Here is a 26,096-nt window from a genome sequence, read left to right on the forward strand (position 1 = left end):
TGTAAGCAGTTTTGACATCAGAAGCTTGCTAGTTAAACTGAACACAAACACACATGCACACACACGTACACACATTCCCTCTCTTTCTCTCACTCCCCTCTTCAGAGTGAAGGAAGGCTGTGGGCAGAGCGCCAGGTGCCTCTCATGTTTGGGAGAGCAAACAGGCTCATGTCTTTGATGGCGAGGAGATCAGAGCAGGGGACACATTCTACGTGACCACGCTAAGGTTGCCACAGTGCACACTCTGCTGCCATGTTGTGCTCGGCAGCTAGGAGACCCAGAGTATACACAATGCAGAGGCAGCAGAGTGTGTGTGTGTGTGTGTGTGTGTGTGTGTGTGTGTGTGTGTGTGTGTGTGTGTCAGCTCAGCCCCACTGGCCATCTCATCGCACACCCTCTGCTTTCCAACCTTGACTTACAGTTGTAGTTGTCTGAATAACACAGTTCAGCCACAGGAACAGGGTTGGAATATTTCAGCAGTGGCTACAACACACTTTTCTCTATACCTGGTCATAGGCACTTTGTAGTGTAAATAGTAATTTTATTAAGGAGAGACAAGTCAGTTGAACAAAAGTTAAAAGGTTGATGGAATGATGAGTTGATGAAGCAGATGAATCTGCGAAGACTGGGCAAAGATGGGGAAGTGGTGGAGCGCGTAACGGCAGCATGAACGTATTAGAGGTAGATGGACAATCATATTTAAAAGAGACAGCAGCTAGATGATAGGCTATCAATGTATTTGTGTTTTTGTGCTATTGGATAGAGGAGACCAGCTGATCTAAGCAGCTGATATCATGATTGACAGCCCTGAACAATGACGGCGAGGAAAATATGAGCGAGCATGCATGAGGAGTTAATGGCAGATGTATGTGAAATGAACTACGGGCTTAGGCGTGCAAGAGTATAGTCTTACTGACTGAATTTACGCTGGAGCTTCATTTCAATTTCAAAGAAAAAGTCCCTCACTAAATTGATAATCATGGTTACTGTGACATAAGGGTTTATCAGACTTGTAGATGTTATCCCGGCTTGAATACGACGGTTTTAGCACGACACGCCAACATTCTTTGTCACACTCCTTTCATTTTATTTAATAGTGTTAGGTTGTGTTTTAGATACCATTTCTATTTATTACATTTGTTGCACTACAATCACTTTTTAGAGCTAGCGAGCTAACTATTCAAATAATCTATTTTTCTTGCAAAAATGCCAAACAGTGTAAAGATTTGCTGCTTTTCTTCGCCTTAATCCTAAACTGAATGTTTTGGGGTTTTGGACTAAACATGACATTTGTAAACATGACCTTTTTTCACTGTTTTCTGACATTTTATTGACTAATGATCAATCAGTTCCGAGAGAAGATACTTGGCAGATTCATCGATACTGAAAGAAATCAGTAGTTGCAGCCGTAATTCAACAAATGTAATAATTATAATACAGTATATATTACTTTAAAAACACATGTTTTTGAAAGAAAAGACAGCACAGGGCATAATCACACGCTAGCATACAGTACACACAGTGACTGTTGCTAAATGTTACGGAAATATTGTTAATTTCTGGTAAAATTGATACATAAGCCATTTCCTGTAAATTTGTCTCCGGGCTACATTTGTATCTGTACTGTGGTTGGGCCTTTGACCTGCTCTGTACACACTGCAAAACAGTAACCACACATGTCTTTACAGCAGCTGTTACCCTTTATGCACCAGACAAAAATGACAAATGTTCTCAACTCTGCATGGACGCATGCCCCACCAAAGACTGATTGGCCCATTTTCATGTTTCTGTCTCAACTCCTGGTCAAACAAAACAGTATCACTATCTGTGGAGTGCAGTTATCGGTCCACAGTCAGTAATAAGATATGATTACACTGATTAATCAGTTGCTTTACATTTAAGTATGTATTTGTGTACATATGATTGTCAGAGAGAGCAGAAAATTCATTCATAGTTAACACAACATTTTTGTTTCGGCATGATAAAAGCTTATGTGTGCGCATACGTGTGTAGATTTACAGGTGTCTGTTTGCTTCCTGTGAGGAGGGTAAAGTGCGTCTGTGTGTGCAGCGAGGCGTCTCACACACAAATACTCACAGAGAGAAAAGTTGAGTGTGTGACAGAGCAAGGCCTAGCTTTCCTTTTGACAGCTGTGAGTCGCTCTAGCTCCTCACAGCTACACCTCCTGATCATGAAGGAGCGCTGCAGCCGGGTGCCACCTCTGGCCATTCCCCTCCCTCAGCAGCAGCAGCAGCAGCAGCAGGCGCCCAGAGGAGGACCCGTGGGTGGATGTTGCCTGGGAGTGGCAAGGCAGCGCTCGGGCTCCATGTGCGCCTTCTGTTCTGACTGTGTGTCTCTGTGTGCCGGCTGCTTGTTGACAGATGAGGCGTACCAGAAGCTGGCCATGGAGACGATGGAGGAGTTGGACTGGTGTCTGGACCAGCTGGAGACCATCCAGACCTACCGCTCTGTCAGCGACATGGCCTCTAACAAGGTAGGAGAGGCTGTTTGCTATTGTTCATCATTCCATTCTTCTTCTTCATTAGTGGGGAAAATGTTCAGGGGCACAAGGCTAATGTCGCCTTTATTTTATTTCAATCAGAAACATTTAAAAAAAAAGTTCCATTCATTGCAAATGTTTTCACAGAAAAGGCTCTTTGAGGAGCTCTCATATCTGAGCAGCAAGGGACTCTGCAAGAAGCATTAGTCCTTCAGCATAATAAACACATGAACGACAGTGTTCACAATCCAGAGACACTGAAGCTGTAAACATACATGAACTTAGCATGACCTGGAAAAAAGTCCTCACATGCACAGAAAGAAGAGGTTGGTTTGTTAGCTGCTGCAGCAGTAAGACGTGTTGGCATGAACACTGTCAGGTTAGAAAGACTGGATGATACTCGTCAGCTGATTAAACCATCACCCAACTCCATTAATGTCTGCTATGTTTCTTTCTTCTCTTTGTGCAAAAATGGTCGGACAAATGGAACTGTGTTTTTAGTGTCTTGGCCCGCTGTGGCCCTCCTTTCATCTTCAACAACTTTTCACTGTCCACTGGTTATTCTGTTGCGTCTGCGTCGTTCATTGTGAGTGATGTGCACCAAGGCTCAGTTCCTGGTTCTTTCTTTTAGTGACACCATATTACTCACTGACAGATCGTAATACACAACAATATTTGGCTGATTAATACTTATCACTTGATTGACTCTGCTGTCTTTGTACTATAACTCCTTATCTGTACACATATCTAAGAATTGCTAATTCCCTAATCTGCATGATAAGTTTATTTTTTTTGTTTTCTCTCACTACTAAAAAACATTCTGTCCAGTCTCACCCACTATGCTGCAGGATATATAATGTGAACACACTTCCTGATGGTGGCACTGTTACAGCTATCTGAATTTTCTTTTTACATTTTGAAATGCAAAAATGGTCAATTGGACAAGAGGAAATGGTTTGGTGTCGCTAGTGGTTTTTGTTGCGCTCTTTCCATCGTTCCTGTCAAAGAACTTTTCACTGCCCACTGGTTATTCTATTTATTCTGTTGCCGATTGTATGTGATGTGCACCAGGTCTAGTTCCTGCTTTTTTATGTTAGAACCAGAAGTTGGCGAAAGCAAAGTTCGGCAAATATTAAATATTCATGGTCTACTTTAAAAATGTATAATACAAAAGCACTGAGCGAACAATTCTCATTCAAGTAGCTGGATACCATCTTGAAAGTCCTGTGTGCAGTTCCTATAATATATCCTTTACTATAACAGTAAAATGACTTCCCATGAGACTGGATGCACGACCATCTTTGTTATAGCTCACATTTGAAATGATACCTTAGACTGCTGTAGAATGGGACAGTTTATAGGAAGCCACAGATTTCACCTTTTTTGTTGACTCAAAACTTTCAATACTTGAACTTGGTATGATTTGCCTGTGGCAATGAAATATACGGAAAGCTAGCGTGAGTGGCAGCTGTAAGAGAGCCTGAAAACAGTTAGTCAAGCAAGCCAAGAGGATAAGCTTGTTATTTCTCATAAAATTGGACAACAGGATGCGAGGGATCCCGCAGTGGGTCAAAAACAATAAACTAGGAAGAGAGAGAATGTGTGTGTGTGTGTGTGTGTGTGTGTGTGTGTGTGTGTGTGTGTGTGTGTGTGTGTGTGTGTGTGTGTGTGTGTGAGGGATCCATGCAGACCCCTGGGCAGAGTGACTCTCTTTTCCTGTCTCCTTCCTGATCCCCCGTTCTCTCTCCAGACGACAATAGACATCCCATCATGTCCGTTTGGATGGTTAATGGTCGTGTTTATTTTTCCCATTGCTGTCGTCATCTGGACACACATGGAGCGTTGACAGTCAGCTGGCCTGGTTTCAGTTCAGACATACGAGTACCACTGAATAAATACTATTAACCACTTAAACAAACAGACATTTAAAAGTCGATGAGGCTAGAGGACGGCAGAACTCGGGAGAGAGACAGAGATTAGAGAGAGGAAACAGTACGACAGTATATCTGTTACAATAGAATGAGTCTAAGGGTTTCCTAAAATAATAAAAAGTCACAAATCTTTTGTACTATGTTCATAAATGGGATAAAGCTGCTGGCTTATATCAACCCTACATTTGTGGACTTGTGGGACAAATGATGTCACTTAAGACTGTAATTTTAGCACTCGTGCAATCACAGAAAGAATTGGCAGGATTGAGCAAAACCTTATCTGCAGGTGATTTTATGAGCCTCCCCAACTTGAGAAATTCCAAAATTTCCCAACTATGGACTAATAAAAGCACAGTTCTATCTAAATACAGTATAGGACTCACCTCCATTAGCGGTTGACAGTAGTTTGACTTTGGCAGATTGATTTTTCTATTCTTCTACTTAGAAAACAGAATATCTCAAACCATTTGACCTGAAAGAATAATGTAAACGCCGATTTCTTTCTTTAAAGATGCAGCCAGTCGTCATGTGAGTTTTTGTTGAGAGAGGTTAGGAGTGACTGATCTACAGTGAATCATTATCAGGTGGCACAATCTGCTTATGGTGTGTCATGACCCTCTCCCACTAATGTAACTTTGGCAAGTGGATGAATGCGTCCTGACACGTAATCATCTGATAAGGACTCCTCCATCAAACATGTCTGTCTTGTATGCATGAGCTGTCTGTGTCTGCGTGTGTTCGAGTGCGTATGTGACCACGTGCCCATATTAACAATAGGTTAATACCATTCATGTCTAGGCAATATTGCACCTAGCCTTGTTTTCACCATAAACTAAAACATTACGCAACTGCTGCCTCTTTGCCATGTGACGTGTTACACTCAACCTGTTTTTTATTAACAAGAACATGCCAATCAGTCATTGTGATCCCTTGACTACCTGTTGTGTTTAGGATGGAAAAACTGTTATTCAAGCTGTGGCAAGAGTATGAAGGGAGGGAAGATTCGAGAGGCTGCTGCTGAACCTTCAAGGTGAAGTCCAGGCTGTCGCTGCTGAGGGTTACAGTACGTGGCTGTCCTCCCTGTATATATGGCTGACGAAGCCGAGTCAAGGCCAGTTGGATTATTCCTCTCTGTCGAGGTTGTAGACCATCTGTTAAGTAATCCATTGGTCAATTAGCAGAAACATTTTGGAAACATTAATTGCTGAAGTCATTAATCAAGCAAAAATATATATCCACTGCTGCCAGTTTATCAAACGTGAAGATTTTCGGCTTTTAAAAATCACTGTTTTATATCATGGCATAATGTATATCTTTTGGAATTTGGGACTATTTGATCACACCTTGGATTTTGGAATTCGAGAAGTTATTTTTCACTATTGTAAACTAGGCAAAAAATGTATTAATCTAAAATAATCAACAGAATAAACAATCAGTGGAAATAACTGATGGTCCCAGCTTCTGAATGAGAGGATCTGCAGCTTTTTTATCTTAGGGTTCGGGACTGTTTGTAGAACACCACATTGAGGCCTTGTTTCCACATAGCGTGTGTACGAATACAAAAAAAACAACACATCTGCGACTGACTACTAACTTCAAGAAAATCCACTGTGCTCATCAAAACAGGAAGTGTTGTACCCATCAGAGTTATCAGCGTGATATTGACAGTGTAAACCTCAGAGCTGTGATTACTGGCTGCAGAACAGCAAGCAAAGAGGCGCAAGAGGCGGGACTACCCCCGAGAGGGAGTGTGTATGAGGCAGAGTTGTCTCACACACACACACACGCACACACACTCTCTATCAGTCATTGCTCCACATACACAGGGTGTGAGGTAAAGCCTAGTCAGACTTTGAAGACCAAAGTGAGTCACTAGAACTTCGCCGTTTCCCAGCATCAGAGAGCCAAGGCTTGGTCCTTTTACTCATGCTGCAGTCAGACTGAGACAGACACTTTAACGGACGACAGCCCCACTCTGCTCTGCACTCTTCACACAGCAACATGGGAGCCTGCTGCTTTGACAAGAAAGAGAGGAAGTTAGGGAAGCTAAATGGTTGGAGAAAGGTGAGTTTTCTTTGATTTGTTTTGTAGTTAGACATTAAGAGTTTTACTTTTTTGGTATCTTAATGGACTTTAGGATTCTTTGTTGTGTGTAGACTTTGAGTGCTAAACTTCTGTGGCTTGTTTAGCCACAGAAGTTTAACATGGTGTGAATTTCACATGCTGTGGGTAAAGTTTTTGTTAAACACAAAGTTTCAGTTGCTCCTTTTTGTCCTTTGGTGTTGTTTAAAGTGGTCATCGTCAGAGGAATTTAAACTGCTGATGCTGAAAGTGTGCTTTAGGATTTTCTTCCTTTTCACAGCATGTGATGTTGAGTTTCTTTTGCTGTTTAATACCGAAGTGTATGTTTTTAATGTTAAGAGCTATGTCCTCTTTTACTTGTTGATTTTTTTTAGTTGCTTGCACCACTTCGTGCAAGAGGCAGTGGTGCATTCATTTTTTGCTTTTGAGAATCTTTGTCCATGTGATGCTGAATTCAGATGTGACTACACAGATATGTGGTTGTATTGTGAGACCTCTTGTCATCCTTTGCCCTAAAGATCAAAGTTTATTTCAGTGCAGAATATATGGAATGTTTGTTTCTGGATTGTTCGGTTGTCTTTTTGTCCAGTTACTACTTTAGTTTGTGGGATTACTTTAACTTTTCTCCCAGGGTGTGCAGATCGAAGGAAAATATGGATATTCTAGAGACTATCTATTGCAGCTGCTGGTTTGTTCCTCTTGGAACAATGTATAACTGATTTCATCCCAGGTTATTAAGTGACCTATAGGTGACAGTAAGGTAGTGGCAAAGTCATTAGATGCTGCTTAATGGGACGCAGAGTAAGGCAAATCTTGTATGGAATTTTTCCCCAAGTTTAGGGGGAAACATGCCACTACTATTATTAATATGATAAAATGTTGCTTTCCATATGGTTTGTGCATTCATTTGAGTGTTGGATAATGTAGTAGAGGTTTTGGTGATACAATAATTTCATGTTTGTTGGTGTAACACTGATTCTGTGGTATTTTACACGGGGCGCTTCTGCTTTCGAAGCAACCAGAGCTTAAGTAAGCACAGTTGCGCAGCCTGCTCACTGTTCTCCTCAAGCCAAAAAATGGTGTGGTACACCACATCTGACTCTGAGGCCTTGCACAGCTGGGAGTGATGGGAGTGAATCGTTCAGCTGAGAAATAGTTTTCTTACTTTTATCTCTCCCTTTTTTTTGTCTCTGGTTTTTAAAGCTGACAGTTCTTTTTTTTTTTAACATCCTACTGCGAAGGTTCAGAGACACGTGAATGCAGTCTTTCTCATACAGACACACACTAGCATGAGCGAGTGAGTCAGAGGAAAAGAGAGGTTGTCAGACCGTCTCTCAGAGTTGTCTGTAGCTTCATCCAACGTACGGTTCATACGTAGTTAGGTTCGCTGATCTTTACAGAGGTATGTCACTGTGGGTCTTTGCCATTGCATCGATGTTACCAGCCTGCGTCATATCATTGCTAGAGATAAACCACAAGCACTGCAAGTTTGCTGGTTTAGAAGGAAGGATTACGTAGGTCACAGTCAGCTACGCTGCGTACCGCAAATATGTGATTATCTTGATCAATTGATATAACGATGATGTGGCCTCATAGTGTAATTCCTTTGTTCTTCAAAACTTCTATCATTCACACTTCCATCATTCGTTAAGACTTCCTGATAACATTTGTTTGCATTTGATAGTAAAATTGGATTTAATCAGGTTTATCCAAGTTGTGCATTTCTGTTGCTGCAGGGTTAAGAGGTCAATACTCTCTGAAAACTGAGCAGGCTGATCTACAGCAGACAGAGCGTAGTGCACCCACTAGTGGCTTAAAGGCACAACTTCAAACTCAACCACTCCAGATGGATGTTATTTGAAGCGAAGAATTTAGACTCTGGACTTATGATTCAGGCCTTATTTGGCAATTTTAGTCATTTAAAGCATTTCCAACAGTGGCAATTTAGAAATGCGAAAAATCTACCACATGAGGTTAAAAACTGTTAAATCTTTGACGCAGAGAAAAAACAGAACCGCTCGAGGATGGTAAGAAGCGAATGGGTGAAATAATACAGTATGTTGGAAAGAGACACCCACAGAGCTCCGAGAGACCGATATTCCTCCAGCGCCACAGTGTCAGTAGGAGGTAAAGAGGATTCCCCTCTGCCCCTGAATGAAGAATAAATTAAGTACACAATGGTAATAACACAATCATAAGGAAACATATGGGAATGAGTGTGTAAAACATGCATGTGACAAGTGAGCATCAACTGTGCTTAAATGTTGATAATAGCATTCGTAGGCTGCTGCTGCTGTGTGTGTGTGTGTGTGTGTGTGTGTGTGTGTGTGTGTGTGTGTGTGTGTGTGTGTGTGTGTATGTGTGTGTGTGTGTGTGTGTGTGTGTGTGTGTGTGTGTGTGCGCACTGAGGCATTTCTTCTAGCCTCTGGGGAAGCATAGCTCTTCAACACATTGCAGAGAGACATCCCCTCCTGTTATTTCTGGTTTCTTTATATATTATGCAGTGAGCTATTATATAAAGAGCTGCCTCCTCGGTTTCTCTTTTTATTTTTTTCCTTCATTTCCTGCATCCCACCTCCCTGCTTCTGGTTCTTTCCTTCAGTGGGAGGATAATCCGGGATCCTCTCAGGGAAGCTTTGATCTCCCCCTCATCTTTCCGAACTCGTACACGCACACAAACACATCAGACTGAGAGGTTCTCTGGGAACTTCTGTTTACAGTTTCCCATGGATTGGCTCTGAAGCGACAAGAACTATGGATATTTTCTCATTAGCAAAGCCTTGCAGCCATCCTCGAGGGGTTTCACAAACAAAAGTCGTGACAAAATTGACAAAAATCACATATGGCGCCATCGCAATTGGCCGTTGGTACTGATGTAACAGTACATTCCAGTCAGGTGGCCCTAGCCTTGTACACTGCAGCAGTATCAACACCTGCTCCAAGGACAGCCCATTGATTCTGCCAGCGAGGCAGACAGAGAGAGAGATTGATGACTGTGTTGGCAAGTGGCAGCCGAGAGAGAAATTGACATGTAAGTGGTCGAGAGTGAGGGAGAGACGGAGTGGAGAGGAGGAGAGGAGGAGAGGGGAGAGGAGGGGGGGGGGGGGGGGGGGGGATCGGTGGATGCGAGCAGAGGCGATGTGTGTGGTGTGTCCTCGTGACAGCTCAGCAGCTTCACTGCATGTCTGCCTGGGAAGGGAAAGGGGAAGCCTCTCCTCTCTTCTCTCTCCTTCTCCTTTCAAAACAGCCCTGGCTGGCTGATGCTGTTGCCATGGCGTTGCGGTGTTCTGGTAATTGGCATACACACTCTAACTTACAGGCAGAGAGAGAAAAAAAACGTGAGCTGTTGTCACCTAAATTGGGGAAGGATGCAATTATCTCCCATCTGTCCTTTTTCTTTTTTCCTCCTTACCACTCTCTGGTTGTCTCGCAGTTAAAAATTGCCTTCCACAGACACCCTGATAGCATCTAATAATATTATGGGGTGCGGATAATGAACAGGCTTATGAGTTCTCCACAATGGTCGCCACACTTGGGATGTCAGGAGACAACAGAATACTCAAAAGAGGGAGAGGATGATAATAGAGATAATGGCCATAGAAATACAGTCTCATTCACACTCTTTAAAACGTGCCCCATCCCCTCTATCCACCCTCATTGTTTTACTGTAGAGGGACGGCATAGCTGTATGGCTCCATGACATTCCTTCACATTGGCTGACTTTATAAAATAAAATGCCTTTAAGAGGGAATTACAGGGGCTGAGAAATAAAGATGATTGGATGGATATGCAGTGGTGGCAGAGCTGGAAAACAAGAGAAGAGAGGAAATGTTACATCTGGAATCCAAGTATGAATATTATATGTCAGCCACTCAAACATCCCTCCACAACCTCATGTATATATGCCCAGCTGTAATTAGGGCTCCCCCCCTTCTCCCCACTTTCTGTCAAATCGTGTGTTCTGAATAGAGCGCGTTGCTGGGGCTGGCAGACTACAGCAGGGGAAGGAGAGACGGAGGAGGGAGGGAACCAAAAAGAGACGAAGAGAGAGAAGCAGGGTAGGAGGGGGGGAGTGAGCGCTACGGTGAGAGCAGCAAAGCAAGACAAATCCAGTGGAGGAACCCCCCCTCCAGTCAGATGAACATCGTTGCCTCACTCCCTCCTCCTTCTCCTCCTTCTCCTGTCTCCATCGTTGTTATTTGCCCCTCCTCCCTTCCTCGCTCCTCTATAATTCATCAGTGCACTGAGAGTCCCCAGCTCACGGCTCCAGCTGCTGCTGCTCCAGCCGAACCACCGAGTCTGTTGGATCTCCTCCTCTCCTAGCCTGGCTACAGCGCTTACTTTTTCCTACATCTATCTATCCATCTACCCTTGCATCCATCCCCAGACATGGAGACTCAGAGCTGGCCTTTTTCTGCTGCCGAGAGGGAGAGTAAGACATCATCAAGCTGCTCTCTTAGCTGCTGAGAAGTGAATAACAAGAGGAGAGAAGAAGGGATCTTTTGTCCTTTTTGGCGCTGAAATATTCCTGTTCGCCTCCCTCTTTTTATTTCCATTGGATTACAGTTCTGGCTTTGTGTAGGAACGAGAAAACGGGGTCCAAAATGCCTGAAGCCAATTACCTGCTGTCGGTGTCTTGGGGTTACATTAAGGTGTGTGGCGCTTATCTACGTAGCTTGTCGGAATAACGTTCCCATTTCGTTGTACCTCTCTGTGCTGTGCTTCTGTTGCATTAAGGGCCAGTTCCATAGAAATTCAATTTTCAATTTTTTATTATTTTATTAATGGTTTTGTGGAGCTTACAGTGGCTGTCCTAACTGCACCAAAAGTTATTTCCATCATGATGAGGGTGGTCTGACAGAATGGTGTTTTGTGGCTCGGTCTCCATCTTGAGCCCTCTGCAGAGCTCTGTGTGTCTGTATATGTGTGTTAGTCTGTATGTGTGTGTGTACGCGCATGCCTGTCATAAGCAGCTGCTACTGCAGTGCTTGGGTCTCCGTGTACTGTTAAATGCATCAGTCTCGCAGAACTATTTCATCGTTTTAAAACGGTTCATAATGATTGAAAACTACATGAAAATCGTCATATGTTGTTACAAAGATGAATGTAAGGAGCTGTGTGCAAATTTTCCTGTTGACATAATTGAAATTCTTGCACACTGATGCAAATGAAACAGCTGAATAGGCCAAGAAATGTGATTCAGTGTAATAAAACTGTAAATTGGTTGCCCGGGGTGAATTGAGGAGTATGAAAAGGTGATGGCTTCCCCACTGGTAAAACAAATAATAATCCGCAGCCTAATTGATTTCAGGGAAAATGTGGGGGGTAATAACATGTGTCCCCCACCCAGATTTCACGCTGTTGTTAAATAATATTCTAGGGCTGGTGGTATAAAACTGGATACTCCTGTATTTTCCATGTAATCTTTTGCCATAATTTCTTCCAGGTTTTCCCTCAGTGGAAACTGACGACATTTATTTTCTCTCTCCCCCCTCCTCTTCCTATTTCTCTCTTGCAGTTCAAGAGAATGTTGAATCGGGAGTTGACGCACCTATCTGAGATGAGTCGGTCTGGGAATCAGGTTTCTGAATTCATCTCCAACACCTTCCTAGGTAAATGAAAGTCTTGTGTACATGCACTCAAAAACCCACTAATAAATCCACCAATTTGGTTTTAATAAACCACACTTAATAACCACAGACTAAAATGTAATCTTAGAAGTGAATTACAAAAATACAAATATACATAATATTTAGTGGCTCACACAGATCCCCACTTCTCTGTTTTGCTGCAATGGAGGTTCAGCACATGATGTTGCTGTGCAAGTTGCTCTTGCAGGCTTTTCTGTGGGGGCGTACCATAAAACGCTGCGCCATAAAGCTTTGTCTAGATGTTTATGGCATCGGGATCAAAATAGCCATAAAAATTTCAGTAAGAAATGTACATTCAAAGAGAGAAAGGTGTGTTTAAAGTGGCTGGCTTCTGTAAAAAGTACCATTTGACTGACATGGGAGCTTGTTAGCCAGAATCAGAGTAAGTGGATTGGAACTGGATGTTGTCAGCATGGGTTGCACATTCGAGATCCGAGAATAGATGGCGATAGGTAAATATATATATGTATTTATATTTGTGTTTAGAGACATTGCTTCTTCTGTTTTTTTGTCACCCACATGCACAACATGTTTCATAACTCTGGTCCCAAACCACGTGTTTAAGTCACTGTAGCGGGACAATCAACCAATTTCTACAAATGGGTTAAAGGTTGGCTTTTGGTAAATGTGATATTTCCACAGAAGCGTGATGATATCTAGAGGACAGATGCACAAAGTTAATAGACAAGTGAATGGTTTAAAAGAAATATAGACTGACAAACAAAGAGGATACAAGAAGGCAGACAGGATGCACTTAAAGGTTGTTAAGACCATATTTATAGACCAATCGATTGGCATCCTGATCCAGTTTGTTGGTGGATCCCTCACCGCCGGATCATAGAGAGTGAGAGGAGGGTTGAGGGGAGACAGAGAAGAAGCAAACGAGGGAGGAGCTGACTGCAGTGAGGGAGAAAATAGAGGTACAGACCGAGGAACCCCCTTTGCTGGCAGCGAGATGAGCTCGGCAGATTTGGTGACTCATCCCGGTCTTAATGCATCTTTGTCGGCGGGGACACCTTGTTGTCCCTCCACCTCTCCCTCCCCATCTCGCTGCCCCAAGAATCCAGACTATCGCTTTGATAAAGAAATCAGGATTACCCTGCTGGTGGTATAAAGAACGAACAAGTGAACATTAATGAAGAGTGGGGGGGGGGGGGAGGTGGCACACAGCACAGCTGGCCTGCTTTGGCCTCAGCTGACCAGCCATACTGTTTAATCCTTCCATCTATTAAGATTAGTATAAAAAAGGATCCATTCAGGCTCAGAGAAACTAAGTTTTCCTGCCATATCCCTGGTTCTGCAGAGGTCAAGCCTAGATCCACCGCAAATCACAATCCGTTTATTCTTGTAGACTATCTGGGTTTTTAATTTTCAGCTGATTTCAGACCAGGATTTCTGACTTTCCATTCAGGATTGTTGGCCGACTGCTTGCTGGCTATTGACGTGTGCCTGACCCCCAGCACAGCTGTCCTAGCAGTATAATTCTGTCATAATTCCCTTTGATCGGCCAGCAGCAATACACTGAGGGGGAAAAATGGCCCCAAAAAGCCCCCACCCTCCCTACTGCACCTGCGTTTCTCACAGAAGAGCATATGGAGGAGGATGAAGAAGAAATCGAAACGAACGTGGGAGGTGACAGAGTAGCAGGAAATAGAAGGAAGAATAGGAGAGAAAGAACACAGCAAAAAAAAACAACAGATTCTTACTTCAGCTGCTTCATTTCTTTTGTAAATCAGTCTCTACAAAGAGAAGAAAAAAAATGATAAGATGAGAGAAAGTGTAAACAGAGGGAAGAAAAAATACACAAAAAGGACTGTCAATGTGACTGGTTGACACGTTGCAGGTCAAAATGCGACAGAGAGACATAATTTGGTGATATATGGATATCATGTTGACTGTGCTAAAAAAAAACCCTGAGCAGTTTATCAGTCATATCAAATCATCTATGTAACAGAGTGCATGGCGTTTACACATTTGCTATTACTGATACAGCAATTGATGATAGGAATGAAAATGGAGACTTGACATGTCTCACAATCTGATCTCGTATAGGCCACACAAACACGACACAGCAGTGGTGGTAATGATGGCTTGTAATAAATTAGAGGGCAATATATTGCTCTTCCCCTTGTTTCCCACGCAGCACATGTCTGAGAGCGCTTAATTGCCCATTCTCAATTACCACTGGAGGACTGAGGAGAGAGCGAGACAGAGAAAACAGAGAAAACTGTGAGAAAGAGGGAGTGCGTGAGAGAGAAAGTGATTATTTGAATTACAGCTGGTAATTGAATAACCCTCCACAGGGGAAGGCTGATAGGCCAGCGATGAGCTGAGCCGAGGCTTGATAGATGACTGCGCAGCTCACATTCGTGCCGATAGCCAGTCCCTGCAGGATTTCATTCAATTCTTCTGTGATTGCAGTAAACACAAGGGCCTGGTTCTTATTACAAGAAACGTGGCATGTTTCCTGTGTGTTTTTTTTTTTTAGATCAACTGTATTCACACTTTTTTTTTTGAATTACATGAAGGCCTTGCAGGTGTTCTGTGTATTGTTGGACTTCTTACTCACTTTAGAACAATTGTGTTTGAATAGACTTATTACCAAATGTAAAAATCCCACTCTACACTAAGTGATTTGATAAAGCTGTGAAAGATGCGGCAGCTTATTGAATGGCAGTCTTTATGGAACGGCCTTAACTGTGTAGGAGCCCCAGCTCTCAGTCTGTCAATGGACTGACCTATGGGAGTGAAAGGAGCAGGAGATGAAATGTGAGCCACCTGCTGAGAGACGGGGGAGGGGGGGAGGAGTGCATAGGGACGGAGATGAATGAACAGTAGGAGCTCAGAGAGAGAGAACGAAAAACTGCAGGTGGAGGACAGGGCAGCATGAATGAACAAATGAATGGAGGCACAGATGATGAATGAATAAGTGAATCAGTAAATCCCTCGGGAGCTAACCCGCTGCAGGTGTTTCTATAGTGGGTCCTCAGGCAGCCTACGCATTGAAGTCGTTTTTTTATTGAGAAGCACATACAATTATTAGACTCGTGCTGTATGAGGTCAAATGGAAATGTTACCTGCTTCTTCCTCACAACGTTGACACTTTATTTCTTGCCCTCCCTCAGACAAACAGAATGATATGGAGATCCCGTCGCCGACATCCAAGACGCGAGAGAAGAAGAAGCAGCAGCAGAAGCAGCAGCTGATGACGCAGATCAGTGGAGTCAAGAAGGTCTCCCATGGGCCCTCGCTCTCCACTAGCAGTATCTCGCGCTTCGGTGTCAAGACCGACAAGGAGGAGCTGTTGTCCAAGGAGCTGGAGGACCTCAACAAGTGGGGTCTGAACATCTTCACTGTTTCGGAGTACTCCCACAACCGGCCTCTCACCTGCATCATGTACGCCATCTTCCAGGTATGAAGTGTCTGGAATTGTGCATTCTTCTTCACTCACTCAAATGTTGTTTGATCACTACTAAAATGATCCACGCTTGATCCTAATTATATCACGGTGTTGTTTGTTTCTCTAGGAACGAGACCTGTTAAAGACATTTATGATCCCCATGGATACGTTCGTGGCCTACATGATGACATTGGAAGATCACTACCATTCAGATGTGGCCTACCATAACAGCCTGCATGCTGCTGACGTAGCCCAGTCCACACACATCCTGCTCTCCACTCCAGCCCTGGATGTAAGTCATTTTATAAAGTATTGACACTCTGATAATGTAACAAGACCCTGATCTGAGGTACTAAAAACTAAGTGGCGTACATCCTTCAACTCTGACTCGGGCAGCAGTGTGCATCCACAGAAATAAGGGGCAACTAAACTTGAGAAGTGAGCTCTTACATAACCCCGTGTGCCACTTTCCTGGATCGCCACACCTCGGCTTTGAAGAGCTCAACTTCTTTCCATTGAATCATCTTTTTCCCCCTTTACTCTGGGAACTTCCCTTCTTTCCTCCAACACTTGTGCCTCCATGCCTTATTTGGTAGACTTTCCCCGCATGCATTATCTCACAGTTCTCCTCAGGTTGGAGTAGCTGACGAGGTAGAGTCAGGTCAGAACGCCCCAGTCTTCAGATCAGGATTTACTCTTTTTGGCTCTCTATCTTTTTGGCTACTGAAGCCAGCAGATACAGTGAAGATTTACAGAAAGGCAGACAGCTTGTCATTTGGTTGAGGAAAAAAAAATCTGTAATAACACTTCACTGGCATTGTGGGAGCTGGATTGTTTGCTCTGTTTCTTAAAGGCAAAACGTGACAGGAACAGAAACCTAATTTCTTGAGTCAAATTAAGGTTAAATCTACTCTGGAAGGTTGCCATGTAAAACCTTGGGTCGGGTCTGTTATCTGTTCCACCATACTCTTTAGTTTGTTAGTTAATACATATCCTGTTGTCCTTTCTGGTGCTTTTTCTATCTTCTAATTAGTTTAATGTTCTTTTTTTCCTCCCTCTCTCTCTTTTTCACAGGCGGTCTTCACAGATCTTGAGATCCTAGCAGCCATCTTTGCTGCAGCTATCCATGATGTTGACCATCCTGGAGTATCAAACCAATTCCTAATCAATACCAGTAAGTCAAAACATCACTCAACGCGGAACTTAGTCGGTTCATTTGTTGCCTTCTTTAAAAATATATAAATTGTTGCATTAAACAACCAGATAGAAGTAGTCATGACAAAGACTAAAACACTCAAATCTCTTTGTAATGCCTCTGCAGACTCGGAGCTGGCGCTGATGTACAACGATGAGTCTGTGCTGGAGAACCATCACTTAGCTGTGGGATTCAAGCTACTACAGGAAGACAACTGTGATATCTTCCAGAACCTCTCTAAGAAGCAGCGACAGTCCCTCCGCAAGATGGTCATCGACATGGTAAGATATCCTGATTCATATTCTCCGCTCCTCTAATGTTATCTTAATTTAAAACATAACCTTTCCAAATTATCCTAATGCGGAGAATGGGGTTTTCCTCTCTATTTGATTCAGGTTTTGGCCACGGACATGTCCAAACACATGAGTCTGCTGGCTGATCTGAAGACCATGGTGGAGACCAAGAAGGTGACGAGCTCTGGAGTGCTGCTGCTGGACAATTACACCGACAGGATACAGGTAGGTTTTGGTTTTTGCAAAACAATTTCTTAACATCTTAAAAAAAGAGTAAGCAGTCACAACAAAAAAACTTAATTAATGTATTTATATTATATGGACTGTGAGTTTGTTATTGGACATACTGTAAGCCCGCCAGCTCTCATTTCCCAGCTTTTAATAGCTCTGATCAATAGCCAGTGCTGGCAGAGGTTACTCAGCCAATGGCCATTAGCCGGCCTCCTACATAGCTGACCTTTGCTCCCCACTGTCACTCCTTTTTTCACCCCATCCATCTTCTTTTTCACCTTTAAGTGCTCCCTCTGCACTTCCCCTCTAATGGTATTTCTTGGATTTCTTTTTTATTAGACTGTTGTGTAGACTGACCTCCTTTCATAACAAAGGACATTATAGAATTAGCCTCAAATGCCGGTTCTACGGGAATTTAATTTCTCCTAAATTTAAAGATTTCTTGGGGAAATAACAAAAGCTGAAAATGATGCGCCAAATAAGAAGCAAATGAGTATTTCATAAATTGCAATTCTGTATTATTTGTAGGTGCTGCGTAACATGGTACACTGTGCTGACCTGAGTAACCCCACCAAGTCCCTGGAGCTGTATCGTCAGTGGACTGATCGGATAATGGATGAGTTCTTCCACCAGGGAGACAGAGAGAGGGAGAGGGGAATGGAGATCAGTCCTATGTGTGATAAACACACAGCATCAGTGGAGAAGAGCCAGGTAGGCAATAAAGGACATAGAAAGAAATATGGGCATTATGTTTGTATCAATACGTTAAAAGAATCTCCAGTTCTTATTTGACTCCTTACTCCTTTCCAGGTGGGTTTCATCGACTACATCGTGCACCCTCTGTGGGAGACCTGGGCCGATCTGGTTCACCCTGACGCCCAGGACATTCTGGACACGCTGGAGGACAACAGGAACTGGTACCAAAGCATGATCCCCCAGAGTCCCTCCCCGCCCTTCTACGACCAGGGTACGCACGGACACAGTGGAGGGACTGGAGGGCAGGGAGGCGGGGAAAAGTTTCAATTTGAGCTCACCTTGGAGGAGGAGGACTTGAATGGAATAGAGAAAAATGGCGAAGGGGAGGAAGACGACGAGGAAGAGTTAGAAGAGGAGGAGGACAGTCTAGGAGATTCTCATTCTCCTCCCCTGGACTATTTGGACGGTCAGGAGCTCGAGGAAGGCCGCATGATGGAGCCAGCAATAGAGATCGTGACACACGAGGCGTCGCCCACAGACACATAGGGCTTTCTTCATCAGGCTCACATGGTGATTTGAAAGTTTTTGGCAAAAGAGGGGAGATCCTCTTGCAGCTGTGCTTTTTAATAAGCCCACAGAAGCAAGGGCTTAGTTAGGTCCCGCACAGGGGCGTCTTGCACTTGGGTGTTTGAAGCTAGACACGGACGGACAGTTTCGGTGAGGCGGCTTCAGAGTTCTCAGGAAATAGTTACTGCGAACATTTTAGTCTTGGTGGACAGGCGAGACTGAGGGTGGAACTTGAAGGATTTTGGCCAGTTTGGAAAATGGTTACTTTTCTTTTCTGGACTGGCATTAATAAATGGACATTGACACTACTGAGAGAAGTTTTGTACCTTAAGGCTTTTTTTACAAATATGATATGATCTAGAAGTAGCATAGAGTAAGATCTACTGACGGGGACACATTTGTATAGCAAGAGAAAGTGTTTACTTTTTTCCTGTACCATTTGTCAAAGGACTTTCGTGTGCCTTTTTTACTATTGTCTTTATAATAGTTTTTTTATTTATTGAACACTCTAGTATATCTGTGAAATGTTTTTTTTTTTATCTGAAGGAGCAAAATCTTTTTTGTATGTTAAAAAGAGAACAGTCTTCCATGTATTGGGCAATAGAGAAATCCAAACAAACGTCGACAAACAACTCTTGGACAAACTCATCTGAATAGAGAAACATAAACACACACATTATACGCACATTTTGTCACATTTGTTATTCAACCCGAGCACAATGTTTTACATGTGGATTTCAAACGCTTATGTTCACTCAAGGTTCATGTTACATGTTGCTTTCTATTTCAGATGTCGGTCAATGATTGTCACACTGAAATACAGCATCTATTTTCATACTCCATCCCTTCATACATCACCTTTTCTCTTTTCCATTGGAATGGTCTGCAGACCATTTTGGGCTTCCTACCTTTTCACACCAAAACTTGACTTTTAATGCTAAATGCTCAACCATAGAAATGGAACTGTGTGGTCAGATATTCACTCTAGAATTTCAGTGTAAACTCATTGGGACATTTGATTTGTACAATAAGTTATTCAAGTTCAAACCCTGATAACCTACCATGTAAGACCAGATAAAATCAGCAGAAATATAAGAAAAAAGCCTATGACACCAAGCTGCTGCCTAGATCCATGATAAAGTCAGAAATGAAGTCTGCCAAGGACAAAATGCACACCAGTGGTGAGTCTATTTTTAGCCCATAGGTATGCTGCAGTCTTAATAATCCTGTTATATGGAACAGGTCCCGACCCCGGACCCGTCTGATGTAACGCCCCCCCCCCTGCCCCTCTGCAATCAGGCCAGATGATTAAAGGTCCTCTTACAGCTGCCTGTCTGAAAGGCGCTCTCAGACCCTCATCAGCACCACTATTCACATGGTTTACAAACCCTTCTGGGCTCCACGGACCCACCCCAAAACAATCAGGTCGGCTATTTCGTCCTCACCATAAAAAAATCCCTCAAGTGCTGCCTCAGCTCATTGACGTCATTTGAATTCTTCCCCCTCCCCCTAGACTGTATTGGGTTTCGAGGACAGTCGGGTTATTGGGGTCTGGTGGAATTGCTGGATTCAGCATGGCAGACTGTACGCTTTGGAAAAAAAGAGGAATAATTAGGTGCTCTAGTTTTAAAACAAAACCAAAAAAAAAACTATTATTGTTTCTGAAGATAGTTGGAAAATGGTGTGCAGACCTCACATTTCCACAACAATTTTTTGTGGATGTTTTAGTTGCATCTATAATCACACCTCTCCATTTTCATATTGGTTTACTGATATACTCGAAGGTACTTCATCTAATTTCACTCCAGCATGCTTAAGTGGCAATCGTTTGTGTGCAGTATGTATGTATGGAAGGTTTTGTGTTTGTGTGTGCGTTTGGATGTGTTGACTTTGTCATCAGGCCTTACCCCCATCACTCCACGCCTTTGTCTCTACTGTTTGTTGCTAGGAGCTCAAGCTGGTCCTTTTTGCTGTTTATAACAGTGTGTATTTATTCTATACTTTAAGCTTGTAAATAAGAAATACTGGTTCAGTGTAAAATATATTTTAATTTATATGCACTTGCATTACCTGGAAGTGGTGGTGTCTAATGTGTAGAAGACTCTGGATTAGAGTCTTTTTATATATGTATTATATATTGTTTTTATATATATATATATATAAATATATATATAAATATATCTAAGTATATACCCGCACAATGTTTTGAGTGCCCAGCAGAGCAGCAGCTAAAGAGACATGGTGTTGTTGTCACATTAGAACCTTGTAACTCCAAAATAGCCTTTTTTAAATTTTCACAAGAAAATGAAAAACATTATATTCAGCTTATTATGCATGAATATTAAACCAAAAACGTTCTCTCTTTGGCATCACTTTGAAATCTTAATTAATATCACAATATTTTTTTTGCATTTCTGAAAATGTAAGTTTCTCTCAATTCAATTTCATCTTACATTTCTGAGATAATAGCCAGAATTTGAAACGAGGACATGGAATGTCCTCATTTTGTTTCTTGGATCTTTTTTCTTATGGAAGACTATTTTGGTCCAACTGAGTTTTTGAAGCTACAAGATTTCCATCTGACAACAGCAATTTGGTAACCCAGAGGCAACATAGAGGACATGTTAAACTGCATAGGCTTGGATATAGGATACGTGCAAGCTAGCTAAGTAACACAGAAGCCTTCTCTCAGAGGCTTGTCACAACTTAAGCTTCTCCATCCAGCATTTGAATGCAGATTGCTGATATATGAGGCCAGATAGATACAGGATACGACGGACAAACACAAAGCACTCCTTTTACACTTAACGCACTTCATGTAAAAGTAGATAACACAGGGACGGTATTGGTAGCATGCTACAATACGCCCGGCACTGACGTGAATCGTTCTGAAGTTAACAACAAAACATGATCGTATGTAATTGATTGTGCTAATGTGTGAAGTCTTTCTGACCAAACTTGTTAGCAGTTTTGAAATTCAAATTTGTCAGTATTAACATTGTTTATCTATGTTCAAGCTTTTTTTGGTCCTAGTTGTGTCCAAATGGTTAGCCAGATTTAGCACTATCTGCATGAGAGGTGTTTTTTTTTTATTTTATTGTCAATAATATGTTCAAGTCTGCCAATTGGTAGGTTATTAAATGTTTCACACGATGTATGGTATTATATTGTATATTGTGTTCCAAAATACATCTGAAATACTTTTTCTATTAAGTGATTAAAAGCAAAGCATGAATATATTGCTTCTGTTTCTGCTTTATTTTTCTCCCTCATAGCACACTGTAAATTATTGCAGTCAATTAACAGCAGGATTTCAACAGTAACAACCTATTATTTTTAAATAGATACTGTCAACACAAAACACAAAACAAATGTTAAATTGCACTCATTGACAGGGTTTTAACAGAACAACTAAACAGTATAATGCAGTATATTCTGGGAAGACAACCTATTATTCAGACAACACAAGGAACTTATTTGAATAACTGCATGACATGTGGACACATGCATTTTGCCAGTAAATTATTGAATCATAATAATGTCTTGACACTGTAAACTTTTTACACTCTATGGATGTCACTTCACCAGTTGAAGTCCCATTAAGACGCCTGTGAAAGCTGGTTATGGTTAATTTAAGGCACGCTTATTTTCTAGCCATCCAATGTTTTTGACTGCTATTATCTGAAAAAAGATATATTGATTATAGAGCGCAACTGGAGATATCTGTTTTTGCAAGTGGACTGCTCTCTGCAACTATAGCCAAACAAGATGCACAAATTCTCAAATCACATTAATATTCTGTAATAATAAAAACGTCACCTCTCTGCATTTTTCTGTGCGACCATTGGTATTTTTTTTCACCTTTTATCTATTGAGGATGAAGTTTCACTGAGGGCAACGCTCTCTTTTTTAGGAGCGCGGACACCCTGATCACATACACATTGACATCTGGAAGCTTTCCAGTACAACCACAGTCACATCTGCTGGCTACTGAGCAACTCCGGCTCCTCCAGGTTAAGAGCCTTGCTCAAGGGCACCTCAGTGATGGTAATCAGGGAGGGTACAGATGGACAGAATTCAAATTAGATATAAAAAAAAAAAAAAAAAAAGGTTTCTCAACCAGTAATATATGTGGCAAAATAATTTTATTCATGAAGCTAATTTATTTTTCAACACTTTAAACAAATATGAACTGAAAAACCCATTGAGTTTCAGGTGAAATGTCAGAAAGCGGTAATCAGTGCTGGATAGTCATGCCTTGAGGTTCATGTCATATGCCAGGGGATCCAGCGCACCTTCTTTTGTGGCTTGCTGCAGTATTTTCAACACCTTTAATCTCCAATACCAAGAAGAGGCAGCATTCACACTCAAATTCATCCAAATTAGATAATTTCAGTAAAACTTGTATTTTTCTTATCTTTTCGATGACATGCTATTCTACATGACTTTTGCACGGTGTCTGATCAAACACTATTATCTTTCAGGTACACCAAGGATCGGATTAGCTCATGACTTGGGCTATTATGTACACACGCACATATGGCAATATATTGTATGTTGGGTTAAAAAAATAAATCTAAAAGTACCTTTTTTATAAAGAAAGGCATGAATGTATTTCTTCGGTTTCTGTGGTTTTTTCTCCCTCACAGCCTAGTTTTCTTTTCTCTGGGGATGAAAAATGTATTTCTTCTTCTGGTGGGTTCCCACATGTTTGTAATGTTTCATAAGGCTGTGTCCCAATACGAAACTGTAGACTGAGCACCTGTTTTCTGTGTTGAAAAAAGATTAAAAGTAGGCTAAAATCCCTGCTAGAGGTCTGTGCTGCTGCTGACGTCCAACCTGATCAAAGAGCTGTTAACTAATTTACAGACCAAACAACACTGCAAACATATGCAAAGTAACAACTAAGATATTTGGCTGCAACATAACACCATTTAAAGTTTCTACATCAGTTACATCAAACAAACAAGAGGCTGACTTAGTCAGTGGACCCTGACCCATCCTGTGAGACAAAATAAAACCCATCAACCTCAAACCTCAGGACGTTGCTGGAAACTAAAGTAGAATTAATTGATATTAGTACATCTGAGCTATAGACTACTCTATTCTTTTTGGTGTCACTGCATTTCCTGCATCATCACAGAGGTCGCAGCTCCAATGTGCTGAGACGGGAACACAGTTTGACACAGACTCACCACCACTGCCCACACTCTGATGAGACAAACTGCCTTCATACACTCAAAAAACGCAAATAAACATAGCGCTCATTTTTGCATGTGTTGAAGGTACACACACACACACACACACACACACACTACAGACTACCTGAATTACAAGCAAATCAAGCGAGACAGACCAGAAATGTTTTGAAAAAAATACAAGATACAAACTTTAAAATTGATGACCTCTACCAAGGAGTTCATGCTTTCAGTCGCTGCATATTTGTGAGTTACTTGCACAATATCTCAAAACCTACTCTACTCCTATTATATTTCTACAGGCACAAGCTGTGACCATCAGCTAAGTAGAAACTAATTAAATGTGGTGCAGATCAATTCTTGCGAAATGTTATGGCAATGCACCTTCCAGTGGTGCAACAGCAGCACACATTTAAATAACTAAACATAACTCAGTGGTCATGAGTCTGACTCAACTGAAATGGTACGCAAAATAATTAATACAAGGCTTTAATATTCCTTTTCGATTTAGGTATCCTCCAAACCGTAAATCTTTGCCAATTAGCATGATTATGAATCTCCAGGTGTATTTTGACGCTACTCCAGATCCAGAGTAAAAATGTAAATAATAAATTTAGGAGAGCATCCCCAGTAAATGTATGAACTTTGTGAATGCTTTCTGGTTTCAACCTCAACTGACTCCTGTTCTTTTACAGTACCTCCTAGTGATTCCTCAGGAAGGATGCAGATGCTGATAGTTGTTTTATTGCTCCAACATTAAGTTGGTTTATTATGCTTATTAGTCCAGCATGAGAAGGCAAAAAGGCTGGATGAAGCAATATTTCCAGGAATATTCTGTTAGCCCGTCATTTTCCACAAATAACTGGTTTGACTGGAGGGTTTATAGGCTCTAATAGTCTTTGGGGAAAATCCCATGGAAAACAACATTTATTGCTAATGCTAATGCCAGTAATTGCCTATTTACCGTCTTTACCGCAGCAACTTCCGTCTATAAAAAAAACGTAATGAGGCTATTTTTGCAAAGTGATCGCAGGTGTTACAGTCTAATAAAATTTCTGTTGGCTTTTTAGCGAAAGAGTTTAGAGACGCAGTTTAAAAACTGGATATGAGTATTTAGGTAATAACAAATTAGTATATTAGAATATCCCAAACATAATTAATGTTGGGTTCCTTCTCCAAACTCCTTAGTGGCTATTTGTAAACTGCTGTCTGGAAAGGGATCATTCAAATGTCATTTAAAAAAATCTTAACGACATAGTAAGAGGCTTGTGTCATTTCAATCCATGACCCTTCATATCTGATTTCATTTTGACACACGATAAGAGCTCTGAGGCTGTCTAACCCTTGTATCCACCTTGATGTAAAAGAGCCTCATGAGTGAAGAGTCTATCATCTTATTCCCCCTCTTTGTGGTCCTCTCATTTAATATTCTCATCTTTTAGGTTGTATCTTTATTTACATGCCTCCTCTACTCAAATATTTTCCAAACTCCTCTTATTCCCTACATCTCTATGTCCTACTCACATCCCACTGTCTCATCTCATCTTGCCTCTGACATAACCTAGTAAAAGCAAAAGATTTGATTCGATGAAACTACTTGCGAGCATATGACGAAGGAAAGATAGATGGAAGAAAGAGACAGAGAGAGACTATGGGACAGGTGGCCTCCCTTGTCACTCCATTACAGAGGCATGGAGGTCCACGGGGATGTCTAAGTTATCTAATGACACTAAAAAAAGAGCAAAGCATTTCCCACTAGTCGAGGAAAATGACACCACTTAACTCGTCCCCTGTGTGGCACAAAGTAGATGGGGGATATTTTCAGTCAAGGAAAGGAAATGGTTAGCTTGGGAGAAAATAGGGAATTGGCTTAAGGTTGAAAAATTCCCCATTGTATCTATTACAATGGGGAATGAATGAGAGAGATGGGAAAGAAAGGTGTGGGTGTGTGCCCTTCATGAATCACTCATCTCCACATATTCATTTCTTTTGAAAAATAAGCCAACAAATATGCCAGTGTGGAGAGCATTTGACCTCTTTCCAATACAAACTCCCTCTTAAATATTTCCCAGGTTAATGATCAACCATAGCTGTAAGATACAGCCACTCCTTTCTTGCAAATTCTTGAAATAAGAGTCTTATCTCTCCACACCGGAGAAAATGTATTTTACACTAATTGCACTCTTATTTATAAGAGTGTGGTTCTTTTTACCAAGTCTTAAAAACACAGGTAAACGTTTTGTGCAGTCAGATTTGAACCTGGTGTAACAATTAGGGCACATTTAAAGTTTGATAATTTGACAAGAGGACAGAGAGACGCATGGAGGAGATAGAGGCAGAGGTGGAGTGCAG

At 41.7% G+C, this 26,096-nt stretch overlaps 1 protein-coding gene across 4 annotated transcripts in view; it reads left to right on the forward strand.

The window, feature by feature from the left end:
- The window catches only part of pde4ba (phosphodiesterase 4B, cAMP-specific a), a 70,127-nt gene extending 48,344 nt beyond the window's left edge, over positions 1–21,783 (forward strand). For 3 of the 4 annotated variants that reach the window (XM_076088318.1, XM_076088316.1, XM_076088319.1), the window contains exons 6-14: positions 2,382–2,494; positions 12,032–12,125; positions 15,290–15,576; positions 15,692–15,856; positions 16,639–16,738; positions 16,886–17,040; positions 17,155–17,277; positions 17,812–17,994; positions 18,094–21,783. In XM_076088318.1, coding sequence (XP_075944433.1) covers positions 2,382–2,494; positions 12,032–12,125; positions 15,290–15,576; positions 15,692–15,856; positions 16,639–16,738; positions 16,886–17,040; positions 17,155–17,277; positions 17,812–17,994; positions 18,094–18,525 — 1,652 coding nt within the window. In that variant the 3' untranslated portion in view covers positions 18,526–21,783. Of the gene's footprint in view, positions 1–2,381; positions 2,495–9,637; positions 11,166–12,031; positions 12,126–15,289; positions 15,577–15,691; positions 15,857–16,638; positions 16,739–16,885; positions 17,041–17,154; positions 17,278–17,811; positions 17,995–18,093 lie in introns of those variants that run through there. The other variant, XM_076088320.1, reaches the window with a different exon arrangement.
- The last annotated feature ends 4,313 nt before the right edge of the window (positions 21,784–26,096 follow it).

The sequence above is a fragment of the Anarhichas minor genome, unplaced genomic scaffold (genome assembly GCF_050575085.1).
Source record: "Anarhichas minor isolate MPS153535 unplaced genomic scaffold, ASM5057508v1 ptg000010l, whole genome shotgun sequence".
NCBI classification, from domain to species: Eukaryota; Metazoa; Chordata; class Actinopteri; order Perciformes; family Anarhichadidae; genus Anarhichas; species Anarhichas minor.